Source organism: Staurois parvus, unplaced genomic scaffold (genome assembly GCF_062004578.1).
Source record: "Staurois parvus isolate SC_StPar_1 unplaced genomic scaffold, SC_StPar_1.0 ptg002421l, whole genome shotgun sequence".
Classification (NCBI taxonomy): domain Eukaryota; kingdom Metazoa; phylum Chordata; class Amphibia; order Anura; family Ranidae; genus Staurois; species Staurois parvus.
Genome location: NW_028320217.1, coordinates 263,447 through 291,229, shown reverse-complemented (window position 1 = coordinate 291,229; position 27,783 = coordinate 263,447). Strand labels below are relative to the sequence as shown.

General features: G+C 46.6%; 1 protein-coding gene across 1 annotated transcript in view; it reads right to left on the bottom strand.

Moving 5' to 3' along the window:
- Positions 1-12,340: 12,340 nt before the first annotated feature.
- LOC149430902 (astacin-like metalloendopeptidase) overlaps positions 12,341-27,783 on the bottom strand; it is a 37,198-nt gene continuing 21,755 nt past the window's right edge. The window contains exons 10-13 of the mRNA XM_089665943.1: positions 19,848-20,073; positions 18,774-18,892; positions 16,207-16,445; positions 12,341-12,416 (exon numbers count right to left, since the gene is read on the bottom strand). Of these exons, the coding sequence (XP_089522069.1) occupies positions 12,341-12,416; positions 16,207-16,445; positions 18,774-18,892; positions 19,848-20,073 (660 nt within the window). The remainder of the gene's footprint in view (positions 12,417-16,206; positions 16,446-18,773; positions 18,893-19,847; positions 20,074-27,783) is intronic.

Genomic DNA, 27,783 nt, shown 5'->3' with positions numbered 1-27,783 from the left:
GATCCTAGACTGAAGGTTGCTGGGAGGCAGCAGCTAGAGGTTAAGGATATGAAAATATCTGGGGAATATACAAAAATGCTTCCCTAATCAAGTTCCCCTGTGTTTAAATGTACTTGTGTTTACGTGCGTTTACGCACATGTAAACACAGCTAAACTGAATGAGCATGAACGCAGGAAAACGCACATTTATAAATGGTCCATAAATGTATATAATAGCAGGTTTATCCAAGCAGTGTGAATGAGGCTGGTGTAGTCAGACCCCCAGTGTGAATGAGGCTGGTGTAGTCAGACCCCCAGAGTGAATGAGGCTGGTGTAGTCAGACCCCCAGTGTGAATGAGGCTGGTGTAGTCAGACCCCCAGTGTGAATGAGGCTGGTGTAGTCAGACCCCCAGTGTGAATGAGGCTGGTGTAGTCAGACCCCAGCGTGAATGAGGCTGGTGCAGGGGTGGACTGACCATTTGGAAACTTGGGCACTCCCCGAGGGCCTGGAGTCAGTAGGGGGGCCCCATGAGATGCCCCTGGTACCTTTTTCATAGGCTTTTTTGAGTTTGGGCAAGGACACAGGGGCCCCATGATCCCTTATTGCCGGGGGGCCCCATGAGTTGTCAGTCCGCCCCTGAGCTGGTATAGTCAGACCCCAGCGTGAATGAGGCTGGTGTAGCCAGACCTCAGCGTGAATGAGGCTGGTGTAGTCAGACCCCAGCGTGAATGAGGCTGGTGTAGTCAGACCCCAGTGTGAATGAGGCTGGTGTAGTCAGACCTCAGCGTGAATGAGGCTGGTGTAGTCAGACCTCAGCGTGAATGAGGCTGGTGTAGTCAGACCCCAGTGTGAATGAGGCTGGGGTAGTCAAGACTCCGGCGTGAATGAGGCTGGTGTAGTCAAACCCCGGTGTGAATGAGGCTGGTGTAGTCAGACCCCGGTGTGAATGAGGCTGGTGTAGTCAGACCACCAGCGTGAATGAGGCTGGTGTAGTCAGACCCCAGTGTGAATGAGGCTGGGGTAGTCAGACCCCAGTGTGAATGAGGCTGGTGTAGTCAGACCCCAGTGTGAATGAGGCTGGTATAGTCAGACCCCCCGCCCCCCCGACTCCCCAACATCCACAGAGCATGCCGTGTCTGGCAGCAGCACTGGGCAGGTCATCCAGAGCCCAGAGCAAAGATGCCAGGCTGCGCCCCCCCATCATGATGTGCAGGTTTATCATATGCCCAGCAATACCCCCATCATTTAAAAACTCCATTGTGCCCAGGGCAGCCGCCCCTTCTGCCCACCCCTTGTCCTGTCCCTGGCACTGGGCTACCATACACTGCTGGTGCCCTGCACTTCCTCTGCTCCTCTAAAGCTGCCAAGCAGAGAAGCAGCTTTGGAGAGACAGAGCCAGAGGGAAGCCCCACCCAGCACCAGGAGAACACAGAGGAAGGGGATATGAACTACTGTGCATCCTGGGAGTGACTGCTTGGGGGAACTGAGACTTGTAGGGAATAGAAATGGAACTACACATCTAAGCATGAACAGGCCTCTGTGGAGAGGAAAAGGAAGGTCTGTTCCCAAGCTCCAGGCAAAATGTGGTGAGGACATTGAGGGAGAGAGACTGTGCAGCAGATTGCTAAACAGAGCATTTTGCCATCGCATCAGGGATGCAACGAGACAGAGTAGTGGACATCTCCCGGTACATGAGAATAGCACCGTCGCTGACTGGTACCGCTGCCTCATTGTTAGTGAGAACACTGCTGACTCTGCTGAGCTTCCAACAGAGAACAGAGACAAGTCGTCACCCACAGGAGATGGTGAGAGGCCACAGGCCAAACCCTACTGTATCCTATTAAGCTCTTGCCATCCAGAGGATTTAACCACTTGCCCCCCTTCCTGACCAGGCCATTTTTTCTGATACGACGCTGCGTTACTTTAACTGACAATTGTGCAGTCATGCAACGCTGCACCCAAATAAAATTTATGTCCTTTTTTTCCCCACAAATAGACCTTTCTTTTGGTGGCATTTGATTGCCGATGCATTTTTTTTTTTTTTGCGCTATAAGCAAAAAAAGACTGACAATTTTGAAAAAAAAAAAAATCTATATTTTTGACTTTTTACTATAAAACATGTCTAGTAAAAAAATTTTAAAGATCTAATTTTGTCATACATTTAGGCCAAAATGTATTCTGCTCCATGTCTTTGCTAAAAAAAAAAAAAAAATCCCAATACGTGAAAATTAATTGGTTTACATGAAAGTTATAACATCTACAAATGGTGGTATACAGGGGCGGACTGACCATTCGAGCACTTGGGCACTGCCCGAGGGCCCGGGGTCAGTAGGGGGCCCCATGAGATGCCCCTGGTATCTTTCATTGGCTTTTTCATAGGCTTTTTTGGGTTTGGGCGAAGACACAGGGGCCCCATGATCCCTTATTGCCCGGGGGCCCCATGAGTTGTCAGTTCGCCCCTGGTGGTATATATACCCTTATCATCAATTTATTCTGTGTCATCTAAAGTATGGAGTGTAGGGGTCATTCTCAGTCTGTTTGCTTATTACAAACTGTATACTCTATTTTGATACTGTTTACATATCTGTTTGAGGGGTTATTGCTGTTTTCATTTCTTTGGTTATTGTAGTATTACCAGGGCTTTTTTTCATCTGGAACTTGGTGGAACTCGAACTCGTTCCCGGGGATGTCCAAAGCTGTGAAGGTGAGTGTCTTTCTGTCTCTCGCTGGGAGGGGAGTGGCTGGTGTATGGGGGTGATCAGGGGCGGACTGACCATTTGGAAGCTCGGGCACTGCCCGGGGTCAGTAGGGGGCCCCATGAGATGCCCCTGGTACCTTTTTCATAGGCTTTTTTGAGTTTGGGCAAGGACACAGGGGCCCCATGATCCCCTATTGCCCGGGGGCCCCATGAGTTGTCAGTCCGCCCCTGGATCCACCATCTCTGGCTCAGGCCCTCTGCTCCCTGCTCACCGCTCAGCTGGACTACTGTGTTTACAGGTGATAGTGGTGAACAGGGAGCAGAGGGCCTGAGCCAGAGATGGTGGAACCAGAGGCTTCCCTAGGGTTGGTGTCACCCGGTGCGGTAACACTTGGTGACACCCCCTCCGACGATCCCCTCAGAATGGATCGGATCTGCAGATTGAGCATAATGGATCGGACTCCGTTCCATTATGCTCAATCCGCAGATCCGCTCCATCCTGCGGGGATCGTCGGCTTTCTTTACGACTTACCTTTTCTTGGAGCGGGTCCGGTGTCACCCCGTTTAGGTTACTTGCGGCATGCAACCTATACGGGGTGACACCGGACCCGCTCCAAGAGTAAGGTAAGTTCTAAAGAAAGCCGACGATCCCCGCAGGATGGATCGTCGGCTTTCTTTAAAACGTACATTTTCTTGGAGCGGGTCCGGGACAACTGCGCATGTCCCGGCTTCAGGCACGATTGAGGTGGTGCTGGCTACAGTGTGCAGGGAGGTACTGGAGCCAGCTGGGTGCTTCAACTTAACGCAGCAACAAAAGTAAGATGTGGAAGATGGTGGAGCTTTTAACCCTTTCACTGCCAGACTTCCACAGACTTGACAGCGGGGGCGGGGGACTGACAAATCATGGGGCCCCCCGGGCAATAAGGGATCATGGGGACCCTGTGTCCTTGCCCAAACTCAAAAAAGTCTATGAAAAAGGTACCAGGAGCATCTCATGGGGCCTCCTACTGACCCCGGGCCCTCGGGCAGTGCCCGAGTTTCCAAATGGTCAGTCTGCACCTGGGTTCCGCACACAACGCAGTGGTTGCAGCCACCAGCTCTAAAACTGACAAGCAGACTCCTGCCTGTCAGGGGGAAACAGTTGAGTGGCTGCACTTCCGCCTGTTTGCTTCTGCAGCCCCCGGTAACGTGCCCCCGTGTGCATGCTCCTTCCATATATTCCAGGCTCCGCTTGCCCATCTGTGGGCCCGGGACCAACATGGTGGGTGCCGACGGGTGCAGGGGAAGGAGGAGAATGGACACACATCTGTTCTCCTCCGCTTCTTGCTGTGACCCAGAAAATGGCGCGTATGATGACACTTCCGGGTCACCACTGTCACAGAGATGTATTGCAATGTGATCTGCATTGCAATACATGCAGTGGAGCCCAGAGGAGAACCTGTCTCCTAAAAATCTTAACAAAGGGGACTTTGTGTCCCCTATGTGATGAAACAAAATGTCAATTGTGGTACACATGTTACATATCGCCGTGCATGCGAGGGTGAGAGCAATGCAGACCTCCTCCATGACACTAAACTGATGACCTGACAAATGTGCTTCTGGAAGAATGGTCAAACCTTCCCATAGATACCCTCCTAAACCTTCCCATAGACACCCTCCTAAACCTTCCCATAGACACCCTCCTAAACCTTCCCATAGACACCCTCCTAAACCTTCCCATAGACACCCTCCTAAACCTTCCCATAGACACCCTCCTAAACCTTCCCATAGACACCCTCCTAAACCTTCCCATAGACACCCTCCTAAACCTTCCCATAGACACCCTCCTAAACCTTGTGGACGGCCTTCCTAGAAGAGGTGAAGCTGTTATAGCTGCAAAGGGTGGGGCCAACTCAATATTGAACCCTACGGACTAAGACTGGGAGGCCATAAAAGTTCATGTGCGTGGAAAGGCCAGCGGCTCAATACCTTAGCAATATAGTGTATATTATTGCAATAAGTATCCCCTCTCCAGCCCGACTGGGTCAGAGAGAGTAGAGCTGCTTACAGAGTCATAAGATCTGGGAACAGGGGACCCGAGAAAACAGACGCTCCTTCGAGGGAAAGACCACACTGGATTCACACCTTTTGCTTCTTTGCTCCAAAAATTTTCCACTGAAGTAAAATGGAAATGCATTAGAAAGCACATCTCGTGTGCATCATGGCGCACGTAAACATATCATATTATGTCTCAACTGTTTGTTATCACGTGCATTGCCATTCAATGCACAATACCTTGCCACGCATATTGAAAATGCACGACAAGGCAGATCGCTTTTCAGGAGAGCGGTTATGCAGCAGCTGTTAGGCATTCAGGAGGCAAAACAGCCACTTCCTGATTGCCTGTTATTTTTTTTCCCTCAAAATGGGGATTTGGAATACAAATACTGCGAGCCAAGCGTTTGGCCGACAGTTGTGGCGTGACACCATTCATTTGAATGGGTTGCATTTGGCAACAGTACTGCCCGCCAGATGCGACATGGGGTATAACTGTAAGGAACCACCTGGCGATACCTCTAGCAGCCCACTGGTTAGGTTTCCCCAGAGCAGGGGCGGACTGACAACTCATAGGGGCCCCCGGGTAACAGGGATCATGGGGCCCCTGTGTCTTTGCCCAAACTCAAGAAAGCCTATGAAAAAAGGTACCAGGGGTATCTCATGGGGCCCCCTACTGACCCCAGGCCCTCGGGCAGTGCCTGAGTTTCCAAATGGTCAGTCCGCCCCTGCCCCAGAGCGCGGAGTCTACGTCCCGGTCCGCTTGTTCACCAGGGCCCCTGATGGTGGGGATGGACTTGGAGCAAACCGAGACCAGGTCGCGGCTCCTGAGTACACCTATCCGCGGTAGAGGGATCCGCCAGAGGTTTCTGCAGGATGAGAGCCTGATGTGAAGAGGCGGATATGCCAGAGCAAGGTGGATGGATGGATGAGCAGGAACGTGGTCAGACAAGCCGAGTCGGTAGCCGTGGGAGCAGTGCGGTACAAAGCAGCGGCCAGAGAATGGTCGGGTCACACGCCAGGTCAGCAACAGAAGATCAGATCCAATAGGGGGCATCCGGGAGGTAGGTCAGGCAAGCCAGGGGTCAGAGCAGGAGAGTACAGCAAAGTCAGGAACCATCCGGGTCAGCAACGATCAAGAATCACGGTATACAGGATATAGGAACACAGAGAGACCAAACGGCAATTCATGTCAGCGCAGGGCGATTTAAATACCACGCCCTGCGCTGTCATTGGTGCCAGGCATGCGCGGGTTCCGTCCACGCCATGGCCGGCAAGGACCTAGCGCCCGTACACTAGTGTGAACGGGCACAGTGCGCCTGCGCCGAGCCGTGTATCGTGGCGGCTCCTGACAATAACTTTGGCGATACCACATTGCGGCAGCGGATATTAACATGGCCAGTGGCCACGGGCGTTATGGAGGACAGTAAAATTGCAACTTTTCGTACCGCCACTCGTGTAAACGCGGCCTAAAGTCAAACACCACAATAACTCAACTCTGAAAGCACAAAAGCTGTTTGCTTTTGACCATGCCGAGTTCAGAGGCCTCCTCACAGCACGTAGGGTAAATATTTGGCCTGGTCAGTATTCGGGGGGCCTATGTGCTCAATCCCCTTACAGCGCCCACCAAAACCTAAACTCTTCGATTATTTATCCGTCTCTGACACATGTGCCGGTTAAACACCGCCGCCTGCTGAAAAAGCCAGTTAATTAAATAAAGGGGGAGGACAATGGGCCGCGCTCGGCGGACCTCATACACACATGTATCCTCAGTCTCTGAGTAACCAAGCAGTAAAATCCAACAATAGGCCGACGCACAGCAAACACAAGGGAGCCGGATGAGGCCTAGTAAAACACGCTGCTCCTCGTCGCCGTGGAGACCCCAGATTGCCTCAGCTGAGGTAAACGAAAAATTCTATGGAGGACAGCAGATGGCCGTGTGCTGTACAAGTCATTTATCTGACCTGTCAGACTACAGGAATGTATACAGTCCCATGAATATGGCACCATCTGCTCATTAGGGCTGGAGGGCCCTTGACAAGGTAGATGTAAAGAGAAGGGGGGGAATCGGCCATAACAAGCGGCGTCCCATCGTAGATGGAACTCAATGTTGGTTAGTCAATGGATAATTACTAAGATTTCATGGCTGGACTTCCTGTTTTTTTTAAACAAAGAGGAAAAATATGTTCCTGGCCGGAGTTATTCCATTGTGGTAAAAACGGGATCCTTGACAACGTTATAATTAAGGTTTTCCCCTATTAGGCCAGATTCACATGCAAAAGTGCACGCTGTCCCGACCCGCAGAGAAGCGTGCTGCAATTTAGCAGATGCGCAAGGGTGCCATTAATTCTTAACCACTTCAACTCCGAACACTCCCCCCCTTCCAGTCCAGGACAATTTTTTGGATTTCAGCGCGGTCTCATTTTGAGTGACAATTACTTATGCAAAACTGTATCCAAATTACATTTCTATTATTTTTTTTGAGACAAATAGAGCTTTCTTTTGGTGGTATTTGATCACCACTGGGTTTTTTTTATTGCTATATAAATAAAAAAAAGTAAAATAATTTTAAAAATAATTCTTTTTTGCTTAGTTTTCATTATAAAAGTTTGCAAATAAATATTTTTGCTTCATAAATTTAGGCTAAAATGTATTCTGCTACATTTTGGGGGTAAAAATCACCCAAAACAGTGTATATTATTTAGTCTGTGTGAAAGTAAGGCTTCATGTACACTGCTCCTCCTAAACGCGAGTTTAGCAGTTTTGGGCATTTTTTTGCTCAATAAAAGCCTATGGGTCCAGGTGTCAGGGATCCGGGTATGACCAGAAATGTGTGGACTGACACAGGGAAGTAACAGGCTTCAGGAATGATATAATAACAATACAATTTATTATTAGCTACCCAAATATACAACGCCCAGTAAACAAACCAACCTTCCACTAATCTTAGTATGTGCAGGAACACAGGCGTAGTCAGGGCTGGAGAGGTGGAATGGTCAGGCCGGCCATATGGTTCTGTTAACGACCGTCTGGTGGTACCTCTAGCAGTCCTCAGGACAGGATTCCCCAGGGAGCAGAGTCTAAGTCCCAGTCTGCTTATTCACCAGGGCCCCTGATGGTGGGGATGGACTTGGAGCAGACAGGAACCAGGTCGCGGCCCCTGAGTACACCTGCTCGTGGTAGAGGGATCCGCCAGAGGTATATACTGATGTGAAAAAGGAAGAAGGTGTGAGCAGGGATGGCTGGATCTGTGCAGGATGGATGGATGGATCGTCTGGGTAGCGTAAGACGTAGTCAGGCAGGCCAGGTCAGCAACATGCGGGCAGCGAGGTACCGAAGGAGCAGGCAGAGAATGGTCAGGGTCACAAGCCTGGGTTCAGTAACTCACGGGCAGCGCGGTACAGAGGATCAGGCAGAGAATGGTCAGGGTCACAAGCGGGGTTCAGTAACTCACGGGCAGCACAGTACAGAGGGTCAGGCAGAAGGATGGTCAGGCAAGCCAGGGGTTAAACAGGAGACGGTCAGCAACAATGCAGAGGTCATCAACAGAAGATAGGCAGAGGAATAGGAACACAGGATACCAGGTACAGGGGCTCATGGGAAACAATACACCAAGGCACTGACTGCAGGTCTCGCCATTCCTTAAATACACCTCCTGCAATCAGCCTCAGGTGATGGTTTGATTGCAGGAGTGAGCTTCTGGCTGCTGAAAGCACCCGCTGGCCAGCCCTGGTACTGCAGCCCACATGGCAGGTGAGTCCCACCACCAGTGGTGAATCCATTCCTGACACCAGGTACATATAGGATTTTACCAGAGTTTAGGAGCAGCAGAGCTTAGGGGCAGTTAAATGTTCCTCTTCAGAATGCAGAATAGTCGCGTTCAGGAGAAGAACGTTTTGTCAAAAAAAAAAGCTAAATATGGCAAAAATGTGTCTAAATTTGGCTAAACGCAAACGTGTTTAGCGCTTGGGCGTTTATCCCTGTCAATGGAAAATACTCTGGCCAATCAAATGAACAAACGTCCAAGCACTAAAGGCGGGTACTGAGTTTACACATGGTTTTGCCGCATTTAGCGTTTTTCTTCTGCCAGAAGAGTTTAATGACTAGGTGAGTTCATGTGTACATGAGGCCTTATAGTCTACAAACTATGGCATATATACGTATATCTGAAAATTGATCAGTTGAGACCCTAAAATACCCGACGCTGGTATGGCAGTGATCAGGACGCTGGTAAGGGGTATGTGCAATGATCAGGATATTGGCATGAGGTATGGCGCTTATCAGGACACTGGTGCGGTGGTTATCAGGACAATGGTATGGGGTATGGCGGTGATCAAGACACTGGTATGGGGTATGGCGGCGTTCAGGATGCTGGTATGGGGTATGGTGGTGATCAGGGTGCTGGTATGGGGTATGGTGGTGATCAGGGCGCTGGTATGGTGATGATCAGGGCGCTGATATGGGGTATAGCGGTGATCAGGACGCTAGTGTGGTGGTTAACAGGACACTGGTATGGGGTATGGCGGTGATCAGGGCGCTGGTATGGGGTATGGTGGTGATCAGGGTGCTGGTATGGGGTATGGTGGTGATCAGGGCACTGGTATGGGGTATGGTGGTAATCAGGATGCTGGTATGGGGTATGGTGGTAATCAGGACGCTGGTATAAGGTATGGTGGTGACCAGGATGTTGGTATGGGGTATGATGGTGATCAGGATGCTGGTATTGGGTATGGTGCTGATCAGGATGCTGGTATGGGGTATGGTGGTGATCAGGACGCTGGTATGGGGTATGGTGGTGATCAGGATGCTGGTATGGGGTATGGTGGTGATCAGGGCGCTGGTATGGGGTATGACAGTGATCAAGATGCTGGTATGGAGTATGGTGGTGATCAAGACGCTGGTATGGCAATGATCAGGATGTTGGCATGAGGTATGGTGGTTATCAGGATGCTGGTATGGGGTATGGCGGTGATCAGGATGCTGGTATGGGGTATGGCGGTGATCAGGGAGCTGGTTTGGTGACAGGGGCTGGCTACTATTTATTTACATTTCACTGGGGCAGTGGTCAGGGACACTGGGGTAGCTGGCACTGCAGTCTGTGAGTGTAGATCACAGTGAGAGCAGAGAGATCCAATCTCTACTTTCAGTTTCTATTGTTTACTATGTGGTTGCTGTGATTGAACACAGCAATCACATGATAAATCACATTACATGTCCGGGAGACACATGGATCACCAGGCTCCTGGATGCACGCTCTGTGAGCCGTGCAGAAGCAGGTATGTTTGCCTGCATTGGCACTGCTTTTCGTCCGCCGTTTATAGGCTATGGGTGGACAGGAAGCGGTTAATGCCACCCCCCATGTATCGGCACCTGTGGCCCATTTTTTGCATGTACCAAACCACATGGAGCTGCGGCACCATGCAGTTCAGTGTGGCGCAATTTTAAAAAAGGGATGGGCATTTATTTCCCTGTGGATTTTATGAGTAGAGCAGCCCACAAATTAGAATATTAGAAGAACCAGAATGATACCCTTGCAATGACACCACTGGCTCTGCCAAGTGATGTTGGACCTGGAACTCTGCAATCACCATCAGATGGGAGGTCATTTAGCCACAGATCAGGGAACCTAGCCACCCCTGAAGGAACTCTAGGGTTCCACGGAGCCCTGGTTGAGAATGGCTAAACTAAGGCAACAAATTGAGTTCCAAAATTTGGACCCATCTAATTCTCTGGACGTTTTGGTGCATTGGAAGCCAATACATTTCAATGGTCTGCCTTAACACAATGCACATAAAGGCATCACAAGAACACAGATGGGCCCCTAATATCTTAATTTTTTTTAATAACTTCCCCTTCTATAAGGGAAAATAGTAAATAGCAAGAAAACTGTTGATTCCACCATTTATTGTTGAAATGAAAATATCTTGTTGAGCATGACATTAGGGATGAGATTGTGTATGTTCCAAACCGTGTTTGTGTCTAAATTCTGAAATCCGCTGTCATTCCTGGGCCAATAGGCTGAAGGGGGTGGAGGATGCCAATTAAATCTTTGACCAAATATGGCCACATGGCCATATTAGGTCAATGATATCACAAGCATCCCAGCTCCAGTGATGACACTAGCTTTCCCGTCCCTTCATGTACACCAGCTGTGGGTGGGTATGCTCATGACATTATAAATTTAATATGACTCCATGGCCATATTAGGTCGATGTCAATCCAGGAAGTAGAAGATGAGTAGGGATGAGTTTGTGTTTGCAACCCAATGTCATTGACCTAATATTTTCATGTGGCCATATTAGGTCAATGTCAGTCCAGGAAGCAGATGATAAGTAGGGATGAGATTGGGTTTGGAACCCAATGTCATTGACCTAATATGGTAATGTGACGACATTAGGTCAATGATATCACAAGCATCCCTGCTCAAGTGATGTCACTAGTATTCCCACTCCTTCATGCACACCAGCTGTGGGTGGGGATGCTCATGACATTAATAACTTAATATGACACCATGGCCATATTAGGTCAATGTCAGTCCAGGAAGTAAATGATGAGTTCAGATGAGTTTGGGTTTGCAACCCAATGGCATTCACCTAATATGGTCATGTGGCCATATTAGGTCAATTTCAGTCCTAGAATTAGATGGTAAGTAGGGATGAGTTTGGGTCTGAAGCCAATATCATTGACCTAATATGGTCATGTGGCCATATTAGGTCAATGTCAGTCCAGGAAGCAGTGATAAGTAGGGATGAGATTGGGTTTGGAACCCAATGTCATTTACCTAATATGGTCATGTGACAACATTAGGTCAATAATATCACAAGCATCTCTGCTCAAGTGATGTCACTAGTATTCCCACTCCTTCATGCACACCAGCTGTGGGTGGGGATGCTCATGACATTAATAACTTAATATGATGCCATGGCCATATTAGGTCGATGTTAGTCCAGGAAGTAAATGATGAGTTTGGATGAGTTTGGGTTTGCAACCCAATGGCATTGACCTAATATGGTCATGTGGCCATATTAGGTCAATTTCAGTCCAAGAATTAGATGGTAAGTAGGGATGAGTTTGGGTTTGAAGCCAATATCATTGACCTAATATGGTCATGTGGCCAAATTAGGTCAATGTCAGTCCAGGAAGCAGATGATGAGTAGGGATGTGATTGGGTTTGGAACCCAATGTCATTGACCTAATATGGTCATGTAGTCACATTAGGTCAATGATACCGCAAGCATCCCTGCTCCAGTGATGTCACTAGCATTCCCACCCTTCAGCTTCCATCCATCAGTCCCATCAGCTTCGGGGTCAGCATGCTGATGACATCATTGACCTAATACAGCCATACGGCCATATTAATTCAGTGTCATTGACCTAATATGGCAATGTTGCCATATTAGGTCAATGATGTCAAGAGCATCCATGTTCCAATGATGTCACTAGCATCCTCACCCCAGATTGAGACCTGAACCCAGTTCAGAACAAACCCAAGATCATCCCTAAAATTACATGTGTGATACAAATACACTGTAACATTGTAGATTACAAGATGTGCAAATGAAATTGGCTGAAATGAGTCTGGCTGGTGAGTGGGACCAGCAGATGGTGCATGGATTTCACAATGGAATTATTCTGAGCAGTCCTTGGAGAATCTCAGCAGATCTAGAAGGTCCTTGTTATTCTCAGAGTCTACGGTGATTGCACTGAAAGACATAAAATATATCATCAGCAGATCAAAAGAGTAAGGCAGAGCTGGGATGGAAAGTCAGCAATGACATCCCAGTTTGGTCTTGTGTTGACAAATCTGGACAAGCCCCATAGGTGAGATATCTCACATGCATATATGCAGTGCTGCATAGACCGGTTCCATAGCACCTTTTATTATTATTATTATTATTATACAGGATTTATATAGCGCCAACAGTTTGCTCAGCACTTTACAATATAACGGGAGACAATACAGCAACAATACAGTTCAATACAAGAGGGATAGGAGGGCCCTGATCCTCGGAGCTTACAATCTAATAGGGAGGGGCTGGTGGTACAAAAGGTAATAACTGTGGGGGATGAACTGATAGGAGGAATAGAAGATTTCATTATTAGCTGAAGGCAGGATAGGCTTCCCTCAAGAGAGAGGTTTTCAGAGATCGCCTAAAAGTGGCCTGAGTAGGCGATAGTCAGGATAGATTGGGGTACAGAGTTCCAGAGGATGGGGGAGGCTCTGGAGAAGTCCTGGAGATGAGCATGGGAGGAGGAGACAAGGGAGCTAGAGAGCAGGAGGTCATGGGAGGAGCGGAGAGGACGGTTTGGTTGCTATTTGGAGACAAGATTGGTAATGTAATTTGGGGCAGAGTTACAAATGGCTTTATACCTTATTGTTAATGTTTTGAATTGTATTCATTGGGCAATGGGAAGCCAGTAGAGGGATTGGCAGAGAGGGGTGGAGGACACTGAGTGGAGGCCAGTGGAGGGATTGGCAGAGAGGGGTGGAGGACACTGAGTGGAGGCCAGTGGATTGATTGGCAGAGAGGGATGGAGGACCCTGAGTGGAAGCCAGTGGAGGGATTCGCAGAGAGGGATGGAGGACACTGAGTGAAAGCCAGTGGAGGGATTAGCAGAGAGGGATGGAGGACACTGAGTGGAAGCCAGTGGAGGGATTGGCAGAGAGGGGTGGAGGACACTGAGTGGAGGCCAGTGGAGGGATTGGCAGAGAGGGGTGGAGGACACTGAGTGGAATCCAGTGGAGGGATTGGCAGAGAGGGGTGGAGGAAACTGAGTGGAGGCCAGTGGAGGGATTGGCAGAGAGGGGTGGAGGACACTGAATGGGGGCCAGTGGAGAGATTGGCAGAGAGGGGTGGAGGACACTGAGTGGAGGCCAGTGGAGGGATTGGCAGAGAGGGGTGGAGGACACTGAATGGAGGCCAGTGGAGGGATTGGCAGAGAGGGGTGGAGGACACTGAGTGGAGGCCAGTGGAGGGCTTGGCAGAGAGGGATGGAGGACACTGAGTGGAGGCCAGTGGAGGGATTGGCAGAGAGGGGTGGAGGACACTGAATGGAGGTCAGTGGAGGGATTAGCAGAGAGGGGTGGAGGACACTGAGTGGAGGCCAGTGGAGGGATTGGCAGAGAGGGGTGGCATATACAGAACGGTTAGTAAGGTGGATGAGTCTGGCAGCAGCATTCATGATAGACTGAAGAGTGGATAGCCTGCGATGAGGTCGGCCAATGAGGAGGGAGTTACAATAGTCAAAGCGAGAGATAACCAGGGAGGGAATAAGTTGCTTAGTAGTTTCCGAGGTTAGGAACGGGCGTATCTTGGAGATGTTGCGGAGGTGAAGTCTACAAGATTTGGACAGCGATTAGATTTGGGGCTGAAAGGACAGACGGAAATCTAGGATTATACCTATTACCCTGGCATGAGGGGAGGGACTGATGGTTGTATTATTGATTGTGATGGAGAAGTCGGGGGAGGGGGCATGGGCCAGAGGTAATAGTAGGAGCTCAGTTTTGGAAAGATTGAGTTTGAGGAAGTGGAGTGACATCCATACGTCACACCTTTTAGGGCTCATTCACACAGCAATCCATCGCAGTGCGTTAATGCATGTTATAGCGTGTTATTGGGCTCCTGACTGTCAGTACTTAAAGCGGTTGGAAACCTTTCCTTACACCCAGGTGCCATCTTTATCTATATTCCCCTTTCGCAGATTCTTGGAAGTACGGCTCATCAATGGAGGGTGCTGTAGCGACTACCAGCTGGGACTGGAAACATCATAAGCAAACGTTTCGGAGTTTCATCACATGCCTGATGAAGGGGTCCTGCGCGGCTCCAAAACGTTGCATTTTCTTTTGTGATGTGATCTTTTTTGCAATAAAAACCTTTTTTGGACCATATTGGAGATCCACTGTGTGCTTGCGAATATGTACATTTTCCATATCCCCAGTGGCCTCAGGTGACACACAGAGATGAAGTAAATCCTCCTACATAAGTTGTACCTGTTTATCTATAGCATTTTTGTCCTACATCCATTCAAAGTGCAGAATATACACATGATCTCTTAGCTCTAAAAAGCAGGGGGCAAGGAGCTGAAGTTACATCATCAGTAAGGAGAGCCCCGAGAGCTGATTGGAGAGAAGGGACACACCCCCCTTCACACATCACAAAGGAACATGGATTTGCAGAGAGGGATGGAGGACACTGAATAGAGGCCAGTGGAGGGATTGGCAGAGAGGGGTGGAGGACACTGAATGGAGGCCAGTGGAGGGATTGGCAGAGAGGGGTGGAGAATACTGAATGGAGGCCAGTGGAGAGATTGGCAGAGAGGGGTGGAGGACACTGAATGGAGGCCAGTGGAGGGATTGGCAGAGAGGGGTGGAGGATACTGAATGGAGGCCAGTGGAGGGATTGGCAGAGAGGGGTGGAGGATACTGAAGGAGGCTAGTGGAGGGATTGGCAGAGAGGGGTGGAGGATACTGAAGGAGGCTAGTGGAGGGATTGGCAGAGAGGGATGGAGGATACTGAATGGAGGCCAGTGGAGGGATTGGCAGACGGGTGGAGGACACTGAATTGAGGCCAGTGGAGGGATTGGCAGAGAGGGGTGGAGGATACTGAAGGAGGCCAGAGGAGGGATTGGCAGAGAGGGATGGAGGATACTGAATGGAGGCCAGTGGAGGGATTGGCAGAGAGGGGTGGAGGACACTGAATGGAGGTCAGTAGAGGGATTGGCAGAGAGGGATGGAGGATACTGAATGGAGGCCAGTGGAGGGATTGGCAGAGAGGGGTGCAGGATACTGAATGGAGGCCAGTGGAGGGATTGGCAGAGAGGGATGGAGGATACTGAATGGAGGCCAGTGGAGGGATTGGCAGAGAGGCATGGAGGATACTGAATTGGAGGCCAGTGGAGGGATTGGCAGAGAGGGATGGAGGATACTGATTGGAGGCCAGTGGAGGGATTGGCAGAGAGGGGTGGAGGATACTGAATGGAGGGCAGTGGAGGGATTGGCAGAGAGGGATGGAGGATACTGAATGGAGGGCAGTGGAGGGATTGGCAGAGAGGGATGGAGGATACTGAATGGAGGGCAGTGGAGGGATTGGCAGAGAGGGGTGGCAGTTTGCTCAGCGCTTTACAATATAAAGGGAGATAATACAGTAACAATCCAATTCAATACAAGAGGGTTAGGAGGGCCCATGCTCCTACAAGCTTACAATCTAATAGGGAGGGGCAGGGGCAGGTGGAACAAAAGGTAATGACCATTACAGCACAACTGATTGGTTCCTTGTGCTGCTTCTTCCTCCCCCAGTCTTAGCTCTGCTGTACAGGGACTGCAAGTGGCTGATACTAAGGCACTGCCTGTTCTTATACTGCCTCTATTAAATAAAATACATGTCATGATGTATTAATAATTACAGAATTGCATTCATTTGCGTGTTTTTTTTATTTGCCCAGAGTACAGCTTTCCTGTCTGTGTTTTTGCTTTCTATTTGTACATTCAAAAACAGAAAACGCAGCTCACCGAAATGGTAGTCCGCGGAGTAGCCGGCCATGTTGAACCAGTTGTCGCTGCGGAACTGTAATAGCAAAACATTTCCCGTGGAAGTGATGGTGGGGACGGGATCATTGGAGCAGAACTGTCCCACCGGAGCAGAATCCAGCCTTCCTCCATCAATGATAATGAGGTAATCGTAAAGACAGGAGGTGGAAAATTCCAGATCAAACGTTGTGAAGTTTAGGACAATCTGACGAAGGAGGAAATATTATTTTAAAGAGATCGTCTATTTCAACCACCCATCTTCATCTTCCCATAGGATTAGATGCAATAAATATATTTTAGGTGTAATAATCAATTTTTTTAATTGTAAAAGTGCCACATTCTTCAATAAAACTTTATGATTTAAAACAAATATATATTTTCTCCACTTGCCCTCCAGAGGATTTACCCCCCTTCTTGACCAAGCCATTTTTTGCATTACGGCGCTGCGTTACTGTAACTGACAATTGCGCGGTCATGCAAGGCTGTACATAAATTAAATTTGGGTCCCTTTTTTCCCTTCTTTCGGTGGTATTTGATCGCCTGTGCGGTTTTTAATTTTTACTCTATAAGAAAAAAAGACCGACAATTTTGAGAAAAAGACTACATTTTGGACTTTTTGCTATTAAACATGTCCAGTAAAAAAATTTAAAAAATCTAATTTCATCATAAATTTAGGCCAAAATGTATTCTGCAGCATGTCTTTGCTAAAAACAAATCCCAATACGTGTAAATTAATTGGTTTACGTGAAAGTTATAGCGTTTACAAATGGCGGTATAGATAATGGGATTTTTTTTCCTACTAGCAATGGCAGCGATCAGCAACTTTTAGCGGGACTGTGGCAGACATTCTGACACTGGGGGGAACTAACTTGGTGTCACTGACACCCCAGTGACACCAATAAAGTGATCAGTGCTAAAAAAAAAGCACTGATACTGTACTAATGGCACTGGGCAGGAAGGGGTTAATGTGAGGGGAAATCAAAGGGTTAACTGCGTACTGGGGGTGTGTGTTTCACTGTAATCACACTGATCTGGATGGCTGTACTGTGCACAGCCATCCCAAGCAGTGTGCTCGAGATGACAGGGAGGAAGATTGCTTGTAAACAAAACAAATTTCCTCCCCGCCGGAGATGCTCAGTAATTACCGTCCGGGACCCGGTGATTGCCATCTGCGGTGAATGGCGGCGCGGGTAGGGCGCGCACACGGCTCGTGCGTGCCCCCTACCCTGAAATGCAAAATCACATGTACAGTATATACGTGATTCTGCGCACAGGTGCCGCCCTGTAGCAGTATATCTGCTATAGGGCGGTCCTTAAGCGGTTATTTACCGTGTGTAGACATCGAAAAGCCTTGAGGCTGGACCTGGGCACTGCTATGTTGGGTGTGATGTCAGTAGCCCCAGCAGACTCAGAGCTGTCACTCAAGGAACACTATATGGTATTCCCCTCCTATTCTCCTCTGGAAACCACATAAAAAAGTTTTGCAGGGAGGTGATGGGGGAAGGGTGGGGTGGAGGAGCTGGGCCAGTACAGACAGAAATTAGAAACTCCCAGAGGAGGAGAGAGCTATGACCTGCATGGAGGGAGGTGGCTGTGCTATTGAATTGGCTATTCCTGGAGCAGTCAAAATTTCCACCCAGTTCTGAGGCACATTTCAAGTGAATGAAAATATAATTTATGGAAACGAAAAAGTAAGCATTTAAACTACTTGATTTTTCTTTGGTGTCAGGGTCTCTAGGAGAGCTAAACAACTTGTATATATTGCTGGCTTCCACAAAGGCCACATAGAAAAATGCATGCAAATCAAAAAATAAAGGGCATACACGTGTGCATTCCCAGGCATTCATGTTTATTTGGACTAGGGGAGGTAGGAGCATGGACAGAAAGCGCCCAGTGATGACTTGTCCTAGGGTAACGAATAGGGATGAGCTTGGGTTCAGCCAATGAGCTGCAGGTAGAAGATTTCCCACCCCTGAGCTGCACATATACAAAAGGATAGATTTGATGACCCTGAACTGACCACTCCCGGGAAAAAGATCATTCAAAGAGTGTTGAAATCCTTGTCATCATTCTTTACTATTGATGGGCTTGGGTTTGGCCCAAATTAGGAAGACACTGGTCATTTCTGGGCCAATGAGCTGCAGGTAGAAGATTCCCTGTCTTGGAGATGCATGTATACAAAAGGGTGGGAATGCTCATGACTTCATTGACCTGACATCACCACATGGTCTTTTTAGGTCAATGAAATCATATGTGATCATATTAGGTCATCGATGTCATGAGCAGATCCTGCCCCTTTGTGTACGTCCACCACAGGGTGAGGAATCTCCTGCCCGCAGCTCATTGGCCCAACAAGGACAGCTCATTTTGCAGTTCGGACCAAAACCAAGCTAATCAATAGTAAAGAATGACGGCAAGGATTTAAACACTCTTTGAATGATCGTTTCCCGAAGAGTGGTCAGTTGAGGGTCATCAAATCTATCATAAATGATTAAATGAGGCAATCAATGGCCAATCCACTAATCTTCTTTACCTGAAATCCTACTGGAGCCCATATCGTGGTGATGCAGTCAGCCAGGTTTGGGTAAAGGTCAGGAAATCCTGGGGAGGTGACAGTACCATTGTCCCTGGTGTAGGTCCCTCCACAGTCCACTGCAAAATGAGATTAGAAGAGAGGATCAAGGAGGTTTAAAGGTAACATATAGAGATTTTGTTAATTTTTACAATTAAACTTCAACTTTGCTCTAATGGAAATATCCTGCAGTTGCCTTCTCCGTGACGGTCTACATTTTCAGTAGAGATCAACATCAGCCTCATTTTTTATTTTCTTTTTATGGTCACTCAGATGTAAAAAATAAAAGGCAGCTAGGGATGCAATACTCAGTTTTAACCCCAAGCTGTTCCCAGCAGTACTTTTATTCAACAAGATGTCCTCAGTCTCAGGTTGGATGACATTGGATGCCACCCTCACCCTGAAGGACAAGGACAATACTGTGAATGCAGGATGTCATGGACCCGCCCCCTGAGCGTGCATCACCAGGGTGTCCTTCATTCGCCATATTTTGATACAAAGAGCGGCACTGATGTTATAGCATCCGCTCTGTTTTCTGCATCTGGAGGAATGCCAACAACCGTGGGAAGACCGAAAAAGATATAAACTCAGCGCGTCACGTGACTGGCCTGAAGTCTTTGAAAAAAGGCAAGCATACTTAAAAAAACAGCATGACATACAGCGAGGGGCAAAGGGGGTGCTTCAGTAAGGGAGTGGTGATCGCCTGGGGGGAGCTTTCAACTGTGAGTGCAGTCTGGTCCTTTGTTTCTATGCATGTGTGTGTCAGCACTCTACCTTTGGATTACTTTGATTTAAAGCCTAAAACAAGTCCAATATTTATAAAGCTCATTGGGCCCTGTAAGAGGTTTCAATCCTACATAAGGAAGTAACAAGAAAGTATCTGGACAGTCTCTTTAGCTAAACTGTAGTGCTCTGGGAATTCTTTGTTAATTAAATACTTATTTGACAATTTTGTGTTGACAAAGAAAAGAATATAGATACAGTATGTATATATAACTTTACAGTTGATTTATTATTTAATTGTGCTGCTCATACCTAAACTATAGAAAGCCTTTAGATCAATAGAAGTGAGAGACACTTCACGTACAAGTTCCACCAGTAAGGCACTTCCAGATGCCACAAGCAGAGGGAGCTCCTGGTCCTTACATGCCTTCTCCACCAACAGTGGAGAGTCTTTGCTCGAACCGTCGTACACCGTGATGTAACCAGAAGTACATTCACCAGAAGGCGACTCATTAAATGTGTCAAACTGCAGGTACACCTGTAAAATATAGGTTCTGTAATATATTTTATATAAAAGTATACAACCTGTGTAGGCACCCTGCCTTAAGTAGGAGTGTCCCTAGCTAAATTAGATGTTGTCTGAAGCTGGGCTGTAACCACCCTGAACTTTGTTTATATTCTCTGGTAGGTTTCTCCTAAACTCAGGACCTTGATTGCTTCTGCCTGATGCTGTTGAGTTGTTCTCCAGTAGTTAGTGTGAGAAGCAACAATGTTTTGGGTCATGAATATTTATCTGCCTTAGCCAATCACTGAGGTGTTTGTTCCTGTAATGGGTGCTGAGGGAAGTGGAGAAATATTTGTAGCGACCTTCTAGTAGGGTCTTTTTCTCCTGGGCTGCCGCCTGGGGAAGATGACTCTTTAAAGGTCTTGTCAACCCTTCTTGGGTTTTGCCTGGAGAATGCCAGAGAAGAGGTGTTCTTCTTGGACCTTGTCCCAGCCAAAAGCAGGTGCCATAATGAAGAGGTCTTCTTCTTGGACCTTGTCCCAGCCAAGGGCAGGTGCTAGTAAGCCCAAGGAATTTAAAATGACCCGTGCTAAGGCCTAAGGAATCAGAGAAGGAAGATGGCTACACAGTGGAAGCATCTCTAAAAGAACAGGACAGTGGCTACCCAGAGGGAGCATCTTTATATAATTCTGCTATGCTTGACACTTGAAGGTTAACACTTGAACGTACCTTTGACTGCTTGCATAGGATCAGAGGGCCACTTGCTATGGGAGGCTCCTGCTGAAGAATCTATTGCCACCAACAACTGGTTTTAAAAGATCTAATATTTTTAGAAGGCTACATCTATGACCACCAAAAACTGCTCTGAAAGGATTACCATGACCGGGAGGTTGCTACTGAAGTTTCCAGGGCCTCCAATAGTTGCACTTAAAGGACTCAATATTTTTTTGAAAGTTGCTGCTGAAGAATCTAGGACTATCAATAGCTGCACTTTAATAATCTATTATCATCAGGAAGCTACATCTAGGGTCACCAATAGCTGCTCCTAAAGGATTACTATTATTGGGAGGCTGCTACTGAAGATTCAAGGGCCACTGATAGCTACTCTTAAAGGATCAATTATAATTTGGAGGTAGCTACTGAAGAATATAGAAAAAACAAAGAACAACTATAAGTGCTACAGGTGGAAGAGACCCTCCAGTCTATGAGTCTATATCAGGGGTCTCCAAGCTTTCTAAACAAAGGGCGAGTTTATTGTCCTTCAGACTTTAGGGGAGCTGGACTATGGCCATTGGGAGTGGACATTTTTCTGGCATCAGTATGAGAAAACATCACCACATTTGGAATTATAGGGAGGAATAGTGCCTTGTCATTTGTATCAATTAGATGAATAGTGCCCCATTGTTGGTGTCAGTTGGCAGAACAGTGTCTTGTATCAGTGGGAGGAATAGTGCCTCAAAGGCAAGCAAAGGGCTGCAGTTTGGAGACCACTGATCTATATAGATTATCTTAGATATTGCTCTTCTTCTGTCTCACTAGATGCAGGAAGAAAATGGTAGCAAGGAAGTCTGCAACATACAGGCCTTGCTGCCCACTTAAAGCAAGACCTGAAACAAAAACAAATATAGTGCCCTCCTAGTTAACTAGGTGGAGCTAGAATCCTGATTTTCAGATAGGAAGGGTTGAGTAGCAGCCTGGGTGGGATAGTCAGGAGGTTAAATTTGGGTCAGGGCTGAGAGGCTCTGAAGAGCCAGCCCCTTCTGGAATTTCCCCCTGCTCTAGAGCTTTGGAGGAAGGTGGCTGGCGTGTACTTTTGAGGGATCCAGGCCAATCTCCAACAGGAGACTTGTCAAGGGACCAGGACAACCCTTAAGGGTAGGGGGGCCTGTTCAGTGGGAGGAGTAGAAGTTGAGCGAGAGGAGAGGATGAGGTGCAGGAGCCTGGGAGGGAGCCCAGGTTGGAAGGGGCTCACCTCCAGGAGGGATGCTGGCAAGGAGGAAAGCTGTGAACTTCCCTGCCCCCCTGAGAGAGGACCACATGGCAGCAGAGAAGGATAGGCCCAGCTTAAAGGTCTGGTAGCAGCCACAAACCCAACAGCAGCACAGGAGAAGGACTCGGTGGGTACACCTACACCCCCTGGGTCAGAAAGGGGAGAAAGCATTTGGGTGGAAAACCTAACTCGCTCTGCAGCTGGGACTATTGCCCTTCTAGTAGTAACTACTAGATCCCTGTCCAGGGATTCCTCCATACAGCCGGATGGAGGAGCATCTGGGGTTGGTGAGGTACATTGGGAGATGCTGGCTAGCTCTCCAGAAGAGGATTTTTGTGCATAAGACTTAATATAGTTTCAGGAAGTTTGTCCTCAGTTGCCATTCCCTTGAGCATCTTATACACCCCTTATCCTATCCGAGTGCTAAACCCCTAATAAAACTTCAAAGCAAAGCTCAAGGATCGGTTTCTGGCTCCTGGTGCAAGTCTGAGTGAAGGAAATGTGTGATGCCTGATTGTGCAGGGCAATAGGGGGACCAAAAACTCAGCAACTCCAAAGGGAGTAGTGCTATACAAAGAAAGAGGGCACACCAGCCTACTGCATTATCATAAGAATGTAAAAGAATATAAAATCCAATGTACTCAAAAAAGTGAATAACTGCAATCATAAAATCAATCAAGTCCCAATGCTTGAGTGGTGCCCATCCTGAGGCCATTGCTTCCATGCTTCAAGGGCAGTGCCCACTTCATCAGAGCTCTTATGGTAATGCATTAGGCTGGTACACCCTTTTCTTTGCTTTTGTTTCAGCTCCTATTGAAGAATCTAGAAGAATCCTTTTAAAAGATCTATTATTTTTGGAAAGCTGCTACCGAAGAATCTAGGACCACCAAAGGCTGCTGTTAAAGGACAACTATCAGTTTTGCTGTTACCAGAAGGCCTGGGATATTTGTGCTCTATTTTAGGTATCCTGTGTCCCCCAACCATCTTTCCACACGTTTATTGTGTGAATAAACTGAGAAATTAATAAAGTGATTGCTACCCAACTGTTTGTTTTACCCCACAATAAGCCAGCAACCCAACCTGAGATGTTAAAATGCAAGCTGCCTGGGTTCATTTCAAGCTGGCCAGGTTCATTCATAGCTGCCTGGGTTCATTCCAAGCTGCCCGGGTTTGTTCTAAGCTGGCCGGGTTCATTCCAAGCTGGCCGGGTTCATTCCAAACTGCCCGGGTTCATTCCAAACTGCCCGGGTTCATTCCAAGCTGCCCGGGTTCATTCCAAGCTGCCTGGGTTCATTCCAAGCTGCCTGGGTTCGTTCCAAGCTGCCCGGGTTCGTTCCAAGCTGCCCGGGTTTGTTCTAAGCTGCCCGGGTTCATTCCAAGCTGCCCGGGTTTGTTCTAAGCTGGCCAGGTTCATTCCAAGCTGGCCAGGTTCATTCCAAGCTGCCTGTGTTCATTCCAAACTGCCCGGGTTCATTCCAAGCTGCCCGGGTTCATTCCAAGCTGCCCAGGTTCATTCCAAGCTGCCCAGGGGTGAGAAGTGCTACACCTTGTCAAAATATTAATGGTGTTCATTAGACGTGTGCAGAACGAAAAAATGTGTTTTGTTTCAGTTCGATTCATTAAGTTACTAATTTTGTTGCCTTCATAATGAAATTTGTTTTGTTTAGTTCATTTTGTTTCTTCATTTTTCGCCTGGATTTGAATTTTTCCCAATGAATTTGAAGTATTTGAAGCTAATCCAAATCGAATTTGAATGGAAAAGATCAAATTAATAATTCATCGTGAAGAATAGCTGGTTCTATTCTACTCAAAATTCTCATTTTGGAAAAGATGGCTATATTCTTTCTATTTTATCCCATTCTATTCGAATTTCAAAATATGAATTTCAGAAAACAGCTATATTCTTTTTATTTTATTCTATTCCATTCTATTTTTTTTTTCTACTCTATTCTATTTTTATCTTCTATTCTACCCTTTTCTATTCTATTTCTCTATTTTCTATTTTATTTTATTCTATTCTTTTATTTCAATTCTATTCTTTTCTATTCTATTTTAGTCTATTCTATGCTGTTTTAATCTATTGTTTTCTATTCTGTTCTAGATTTACTCTATTCTAATTGAATTTCAAAAGATGGCTATTCTTTCTATTTTATTCTATTCTATTCAAATTTTGGAAGATGGCTATATTCTATTCTATTTGAATTTTGGAAGATGGCTATATTCTTCTATTTTATTCTAATCTATTTTATTCGAATTTTGGAAGACAGATATATTGGTTCTATTTTATTCTATTCTGTTCAAATTTCAGAAGACGGCTATATTCCTTCTATTTTATTCTATTCTATTTTTTCCATTCTGTTTTATTTTCTGTTCTATTATTTGCTATTCTATTTCTTTATTTTCTATTCTTTTAAATTATATTTTATTCTATTCTATTCTTTTACAAATTAGAATTTTGGAAGATGACTCTATTCTTTATATTCTATTCAGATTTCAGAAGACGGCTATATTCCTTCTGTTTTATTCTATTTTTTCCATGCTATTCTTTGCTACTTTATTTCTTTATTTTCTATTCTTTTAAAGTATATTTTATTCTGTTTTGTTCTATTCTATTCTTTTAGAAATTAGAATTTTGGAAGATAGCTATATTCTAACTCTAATACACATTGTCTTTGAAGGAAATCAGCAATAGTCAGCGACATGTTTACAGTATGATTTCGTTTTGGAATTCTATTTAGTTTTTTTTAATTTTTTTTTTTTTCAAATTTGATTCAATTTCAGTCCGATTGCAATTAAAATGAAAATTTCGTTTTTCACACAAAATTTTGTTTCATTATTTTGGAGTCATTTAAATTCATTGCTATTGTAATTGGGAAATTTGGATACATCCGAATTTCTGAATAACGAAAATTTTGATTCGGAATGAAACGAGCCACACATTCATCTACAGTCAGGTCCATAAATATTGGGACATGGACACAATTCTAACATTTTTGGCTCTATACACCACCACAATGGATTTGAAATGAAACAAACAAGATGTGCTTTAACTGCAGACTGTCAGCTTTAATTTGAGGGTATTTACATCCAAATCAGGTGAACGGTGTAGGAATTACAATAGTTTGCATATGTGCCTCCCACTTCTTAAGGGACCAAAAGTAATGGGACAGAATAATAATCATAAATCAAACTTTCACTTTTTAATACTTGGTTACAAATCCTTTCCTGTCAATTGCAGCCTGAAGTCTGGAACGCATAGACATCATCAGACGCTGGGTTTCATCCCTGGTGATGCTCTGCCAGGCCTCTACTGCAACTGTCTTCAGTTTCTGCTTGTTCTTGGGGCATTTTCCCTTCAGTTTTGTCTTCAGCAAGTGAAATGCATGCTCAATCGGATTCAGGTCAGGTGATTGACTTGGCCATTGCAGAACATTCCACTTCTTTCCCTTAAAAAACTCTTTGGTTGCTTTTGTTGCTTTTGCAGTCTGCTTTGGGTCATTGTCCATCTGCACTGTGAAGCGTCCAATGAGTTCTGAAGCATTTGGCTGAATATGAGCAGATAATATTCTCGAAACACTTCACAATTCATCCGGCTGCTTTTGTCAGCAGTCACATCATCAATAAATACAAGAGAACCAGTTCCATTGGCAGCCATACATGCCCACGCCATGACACTACCACCACCATGCTTCACTGATGAGGTGGTATGCTTAGGATCATGAGCAGTTCCTTTCCTTCTCCATACTCTTCTATTCCCATCACTCTGGTACAAGCTGATCTCGGTCTCATCTGTCCATAGGATGTTGTTCCAGAACTGTGAAGGCTTTTTTACATGTCGTTTGGCAAACTCTAATCTGGCCTTCCTGTTTTTGAGGCTCACCAATGGTTTCCATCTTGTGGTGAACCCTCTGTATTCACTCTGATGAAGTCTTCTCTTGATGGTTGACTTTGACACACATACACCTACCTCCTGGAGAGTGTTCTTGATCTGGCCAACTGTTGTGAAGGGTGTTTTCTTCACCAGGGAAAGAATTCTTCGCTCATCCACCACAGTTGTTTTCCGCGGTCTTCTGGGTCTTTTGGTGTTGCTGAGCTCACCGGTGCGTTCCTTCTTTTTAAGAATGTTCCAAACAGTTGTTTTGGCCACGCCTAATGGTTTTGCTATCTCTCTGATGGGTTTGTTTTGTTTTTTCAGCCTAATGATGGCTTGCTTCACTGATAGTGACAGCTCTTTGGATGTCATCTTGAGAGTTGACAGCAACAGATTCCAAATGCAAATCGCACACTTGAAATGAACTCTGGACCTTTTATCTGCTCATTGTAATTGGGATAATGAGGGAATAAACACACAACTGGCCATGGAACAGCTGAGAAGCCAATTGTCCCATTACTTTTGGTCCCTTAACAAGTGGGAGGCACATATGCAAACGGTTGCAATTCCTACACCGTTCACCATATTTGGATGTAAATACCCTCAAATTAAAGCTGACAGTCTGCAGTTAAAGCACATCTTGTTCGTTTCATTTCAAATCCATTGTGGTGGTGTATAGAGCCAAAAATGTTAGAATTGTGTCCATGTCCCAATATTTATGGACCTGACTGTATATATATACTATTCATCTAGACATCACTGAGTTGTGACAAGGCAAAGCACCTCATATTATAATATACAGGAGGGGTCTCCAAACTTTCTAAACAAAGGGCCGGTTTACTGTCCTTCAGACTTTAGGGGTCCGGAGTGGGCAGTGGGAGTAGAAAATGTCCCAACGTCAGTAGGAGTTAAAAAAAATGACATAGTGCTTGTAGTCAGTCGAAGGAGGAATAGGAGAAATAGTGCCCCATCATTGGTGTCAGTGGGAGGAATAGTGTCCCATCATTGGTATCAGTGGGAGGAATAGCGCCCCATCATTGGTATCAGTGGGAGGAATAGCGCCCCATCATTGGTATCAGTGGGAGGAATAGCGCCCCATCATTGGTATCAGTGGGAGGAATAGCGTCCCATCATTGGTATCAGTGGGAGGAATAGTGCCCCATCATTGGTGTCAGTGGGAGGAATAGTGTCCCATCATTGGTGTCAGTGGGGGGAGAAATAGTGCCCCATCATTGGTATCAGTGGGAGGAATAGTGCCCCATCATTGGTGTCAGTGGGAGGAATAGTGTCCCATCATTGGTATCAGTGGGAGGAATAGCGCCCCATCATTGGTATCAGTGGGAGGAATAGCGCCCCATCATTGGTATCAGTGGGAGGAATAGCGCCCCATCATTGGTATCAGTGGGAGGAATAGCGCCCCATCATTGGTATCAGTGGGAGGAATAGTGCCTCATCATTGGTATCAGTGGGAGGAATAGTGCCTCATCATTGGTATCAGTGGGAGGAATAGTGCCCCATCATTGGTGTCAGGGGGAGAAATAGTGCCCCATCATTGGTATCAGTGGGAGGAATAGTGCCCCATCATTGGTGTCAGGGGGAGGAATAGTGCCCCATCATTGGTATCAGTGGGAGGAAAAGTGCCCCATCATTGGTATCAGTGGGAGGAACAGTGCCTCATCATTGATGTCTGGGGAAGGAACAGTGCCCCATCGTTGGTGTCAGGGGGAGAAATAGTGCCCCATCATTGGTGTTAGTAAGAGGAATAGTGTCCGTGAGAATGGGAGGAATTGGTGTCAGTGGGAGGAATAGTGCCCCATCGTTGGTGTCAGTGGGAGGAATAGTGCCCCATCATTGGTGTCAGTGGGAGGAATAGTGCCCCATC